The sequence below is a fragment of the Bactrocera oleae genome, chromosome 2 (assembly GCF_042242935.1).
Source record: "Bactrocera oleae isolate idBacOlea1 chromosome 2, idBacOlea1, whole genome shotgun sequence".
Lineage (NCBI taxonomy): Eukaryota > Metazoa > Arthropoda > Insecta > Diptera > Tephritidae > Bactrocera > Bactrocera oleae.
This window is the reverse complement of record NC_091536.1, coordinates 56,321,414-56,327,252: the sequence shown is the minus strand read 5'-3', so window position 1 is coordinate 56,327,252 and position 5,839 is coordinate 56,321,414. Positions and strand designations below refer to the sequence as shown.

The window sequence follows — 5,839 nt, the reverse complement described above, 5'->3', positions numbered from 1 at the left end:
GTTGGTTTGTTTGCCAAGAGATGACGTAACTTGATTATTATTCCAATATTGCGAACATGCGTTGGCTATATAAATGAGCAGGATGATGAGCTGAGTTGATTTATCCATGTCCGTCTGTAGTCCCTCAGTTTTTAAGCTATCAATCTGAACCGAATTATACACTTGTCCTTTTGTCACTAAAAAGCTGCTCATTTGTCGGAACGGCCGATATCGGACCACTATAGCATATAGCTGCCATACAAAATCGGAGTAAAGTGGTTGCATGGAAACCTTTTTTATTTGACGAGTTATCTTCACGAAATTTGGCATAGATTAATATTTAAAGCAATTATGCAATCTTCGAAGAAATTGTATAGATCGGATGATTATAGCATATAGTTACCATATTAACTGAACAATCGGAATCAAGTGCTTGTAAGGAACCTTTGTATTTGTAAAGGGTACTATAGCCAGAGAATGTTTATGAGTAGAGAAGGAGCAAATGTTAGCAGTACTAAAATGTTAATTGCTAAGAAGGAACATCGAAAACGCGCAAGTTCGAAAATAAAATGTCACCACAGCTGTCAATTTACGCAACGAACTACACCACTCTATAAGCAAAATGTATATACATACATATGCGCAGATGTTCTTTGATATGCGCATAAACAAAAATTGAAATAATAAAAATGAAAGTAATTGACTTCCGACAAGAAAATATAAATAATGAGGGAAATAATACTAAAATAGAATTCAAATATCATTTAATAAAAAAGAGTTATAAAAATAAAAAATAGTATAATATATAAAAATATGATAGGATTTGAACTTAGGCAAAACATTTCATTGCAATAAGGAAGTGTGCTATACAAGCAGCACCACAGATGATATTTGTCTAATCTGTGAATTCAAACAGCTATTATTGTTTACTTGCTTCAAATGTTCATATGTCCATATGTGAATATTCTTGAAATTGCCTTCTTTCATTCGCATGTCCAAATATATTTGCATATATGTACACATATGTACATATGTATGTCCCTCAATATGTCTTTCGCAAAAAATCAAACATTCGCGCAAGTGACAAAAGTCTTTGCTTGTGCGGAGCAAGAAGAAGCAAGCTTCAGCGAACGTGTATTTAAGAATGTATGTGTGATTATCACATTTGTGTAAATACGCATAATAAGGAAATATTCAATAAACCTAAACATATGAACATATTCTCCTGATATATTTTAATTATATCAGGAAGTAAAATATGCTATTAAAGTAATTGAATTATGATATGCTTAAATTCCAATTAATAAAATAAAAAAATTAAATACAATTTTAATTTTATGTATTTTACGATTCGAACGTATATGCTCGTATTCGGAAAGAGCTTAACTCCTTCGCGCTTACGACCTAAGCCACCACAAAAGTGGAAACGTGGCCGCTTAGCCACCGTTTTATTATTATCATTTGTTTAATAAGTATATTGCTTACGCAGCGCACATACATAAGTTAGAAAACTAGCTTATTAAATGTTTATTTTATTATGAATTCTGGGGTTTTTACCGGTATTACAGATTTTTAATTCAAAAGGTTTTTCATAATTATAAATTTGTCACATCATAGAAATTGAAAACATAAATCTAAATAGGTATGCGCAACGATTTTTCATATAGGAATATTCGTTGTGTCTATTTATAGCATTTCGCATATTGTGTGGTGTATTTTTCTTTTTCGAAGTTATACTTTTCGATGTTCCCTCTTGTGGAATTACAAATTAGTACTCAAAAAGTTTTCATTTAACATTTGCTCCTTCTCTACTCATCAACATTCTCTGCCTAAACTACATACATATGTGTTTGCAGGCTTATATAAAGATGGTTGGCAACTCGGAACTCTTACGTTACGTGGGGGCTACGCTGTGTCCAACGTAAAATTATAAGAGATGAATAACCGAAATATTTATCGATATAATTTCTGTACACATGTGTGAAGTTAGTTATAAAATATTTGTTTCGAAACCTTAAACCAAATATAAATATTTTTGTTTATGTAAAAAAAAATGGTTTTAACTAATACTAAAAAGAACACTAACAATAATAATATTATCTTAAAATAAATCGTATATTGTAAAATATTATTCATTGTGACCCACCACTAATAAATGCAAAGTACTGAAGTACCGAAGAACTTATCAGTAGTATTTTCATATAAAAACAACTTTTTGTTTTATTTATGCACATTTAGTAAAATATTTGTAAGTGACACAATGAGAATTTGTGGTTTACATAATAGAACAGTGACGGCTGGTGCTGGCGGCAGTGCCAGTGCAATAGAATCATTTTTGCAGCCACAATTAAGAAAACAATTCGCCGATGAGGTGAAACAAAAGCAGGTGAGTGTGCATTTACCACACGTATATTTGTGAACTACTTATTATATATTTACTTTATATAAATTTCCACTTGTGACAATAGGCGATCTCAGATCATTTGATAAATAAAATACTCTACTCCAAACGATTGCTGGTTGACCATGTAGAAGCATTGGAACTGTGTTTACGGAACATAAATCAGCCCGTGGATGCAACGGATCAAACTGATGCAAAAAATGCTGGTAATGCTATAACCAGTGCCGAAATCTTTACTGCAAGAAATACTTGCATATTGTTAGGCACCACCATTTTGGAACACTTCGTAACACCGAAATGGCTACGATTAACATTGGTGCCATCGCTGCTGTTGACAACCGGCTTCAGCGCTATCTACATGGTTAAGAATATATTTATTTTTCGTAATAAGATTGTCGAAAGTGAGTTGGATAGCTTGATACGGGCGATTGATGAATTTGGCAATTGCATTCGGCGAAATATGACATATTTCAATGAAATACTCATAATGAAGCAGCAAGAGCTGATCGAGTAAGTGCAGTACCTCACGTTTTTATGAATATAATGTATTAAACAGGAATTGCATTTTTCAAGATCTCGTCAAATAGAGCGTGCTTGGGACTGTATCACAGCGGCGAAGGAGGTCACAGAAATATTGTATGATGCAACACGCAAATTGGAAACGCAGTATCCACTGCCTGTACGGTTTTCACAATTCTACTCACAAATGGAAGAGTTGCGCGAATGTGAATATTTTAAAAACAACGTCACCGATTACAGTCCAAAACACATTAAAGTGAGTATCTATATTTTATTCTTATTGCAAAGTTTTATTTGAAAATTATTTCTTTTAGGATTTTCACAATATATTTGCGTATGTGCAATCACAGTTCTTATTGCGACTTGCACTTACGATCTCAACTAAACCCTCCATCAGTGAATTGAATGGTGAATTAGTGAAAATTGATTGTCTTATTCGACAACTAGTGCAGGAGGAAGAAAATCATTTTAAAAATTTAGCTATGGAGATAAATAAAAAGAAACAGTTAGAATTAGAGATGTTAAATGTCACAAAAGCTATACAAACCCGAAACAGTCCCATCGCTGTACTGCAAAATTCTTCGCTCAAATTGAGTGCATGCATGGTAGCTGTTGCTGCTGAGTGTCAAGCGCTCGATATTACACTGCAACGACTTACCGAAACTGAAGGGGAACAAAAGGACAATGCCAAGCAACTCATTCAAGTAGCCAACAATATGAGGGGTATTGAAAACGCTTTATCTGTGTGCTTCGATGATTTTCAACGTCTAATGTTGGTATATAATAAATTTTTGAATAGCAAACTGGATACTCAACATCAGGCTCCTGTGACCGATAATGATAATAACACAACAAACAATGATGAATTTCCCGAAAGTATTCTACGTGTAGAAATTTCACAAAATTATAATGATGAGAGTAAACGTGATGATTTCTATGCATACATGTACGATGAACAACAAGCACAGGCCGAGAAGGAGCAACAAGAAACTGAGGCCGCAGCTCAAACCAAAATAGATCATGACATGGAAATTTTAAACTTTGAGAAACGAATAACGCAAGGGAAATTTCGGCCTGTTTTGAAGCAATTGAAAGATCGCATCGATCCAATTAGAAGTGAAATGCTAGAAAAAGAACGTCAGGTGTTGGCAGCTAAGGGTATTAATGTAGAAGAACTCTTTGGTAAAGAAAAAAATACAAAGAATGTAGAGAACAAAAGGAGTATTAGCTGGGATCATAGTGCTGATGGCGATAGCGATAGCGAAGGATCAGCAGACTTGGAATTTCAAAGGAGCAATAAAGTGTTAAAGGAACGTGATAACTTTGCGGAAATGCGAAATTTTTTGTCACAAAAGCAAAGTATCAATATCTTCAAACTGGATGATACAGTACCAATAACAACAACGGGAAATGAAGAAATATTGGAAAGTGAATGCTAAAGCGCTTGAACACTGTGCAATTAAAAGGTGACGATAATAGCAAGGCAATTAGATAATTAGTCTTTTATTCTGCACATCATTTTGGTAAGGCGAAAATACAAGTGCATTTTACTTAGCAAATATCTACATATATAATTTAAATGTTATAGTTATATTTACACACATTTTTCGTTTCGAGTGTAAATACTAATTCACAAATGAAAAGTAATTACAGGTTAAGAAATTTTGACTGTCTAAAAAATTTCAACGGATTGAATAGTATGCTGCTTTAGGAGTCGTAAATACACATAATAAGCGCTCTAAAGATTATAATTCTGAAGTTTGTAAATATGATAAAAAAGTAGATATGCAGTTGGATGATAAATATATATATATATATATATATATACGATAATCAGCTTTTTAGCAAAATTTTACAGGCGGTGTTTGGTTTTACATAATACATATTAAAAACAAATATGGTAGATATGTATGTATTGAAAGCTTCAAACGTAAATTTTCCAAATGTATGATATAAAGCTATTGGAAACCTTTAATTTACTATTTACTCGGCCACTTTGCCACCCTTTTCTGCCCAGTGCGCTTTTATCTGTGAATTGATAAGCTTAGCCTCAAGCTTCATACTTTTATTGCTTCTTGTTTAGTTTTACTTTTAATTTAAGTTTTTATTTATCATTAACTTTTACTGTTACAACCGTTCATTTATATACTGAGTGGAAAACTTTGAAGTCATTACACCTTCATACTTTTCCTAAAGCACAAAAGTTCTAAAGGTCTTTATTTTATAGTTCCTACTTAATTAAAATAAATGAATTTCAATAAAAATGCCGATTTTGATATTTTGATTTAACATAAAACATATAAATTAATGATAAGTTCAATTCGGAGTCATACATGGTGTGTCCTAAAAATAACCGAACTTTTTGGATATAAATGCTTATTATATTATCTTTGAAAGTTATTATTTATTCAAAATAGGTTCAGTACGATGTTTGGAGCGACCAACCGGCACATGCATAGGTTTTTTTGTCATGTCATTTATAAAAATGTTCTTCACCATCACGAATACGTCTGCTTGAATGGCTGGAATATCATCATAAAATGCTCCTCTTATCTTGGTTTTCAGTTTTGGAAATAGAAAATAGTCACATGGGGAAAAATCAGGCGAATACGCACTTTTTCCAACAATGCAACTTGAGTAGGACTCATACAATCATCACCATAAAGAGTTTTCATCAATTTGGAAGTCCCAGCAATTTTTATACTCTCGCAACTTGTTGTACAGAGTATAATGGTTTTGTTCACCTAACGGTTGTTTGTATCATCTAAAACTAATCGAGTTAGATATAGGGTTATGTATATATAAATGATCAGGATGAAGAGACGAGTTGAAATCCGGGTGACTGTCTGTCCGTCCGTGCAAACTGTAACTTGAGTAAAAATTTAGATATCTTTATGAAACTTGGTAGACATGTTTCTTGGTACTGTGAGACGGTTGGCG

At 32.9% G+C, this 5,839-nt stretch overlaps 1 protein-coding gene across 1 annotated transcript; it reads left to right on the top strand.

The window, feature by feature from the left end:
- Positions 1-2,034: 2,034 nt before the first annotated feature.
- On the top strand, positions 2,035-5,163 carry dind (diamond). Its single transcript, XM_014240780.3, has 4 exons — positions 2,035-2,365; positions 2,448-2,890; positions 2,954-3,155; positions 3,214-5,163. The coding sequence occupies exons 1-4, from the start codon at positions 2,135-2,137 to the stop codon at positions 4,336-4,338; spliced, it is 2,001 nt and encodes a 666-aa protein (XP_014096255.3). The 5' UTR covers positions 2,035-2,134; the 3' UTR covers positions 4,339-5,163.
- The last annotated feature ends 676 nt before the right edge of the window (positions 5,164-5,839 follow it).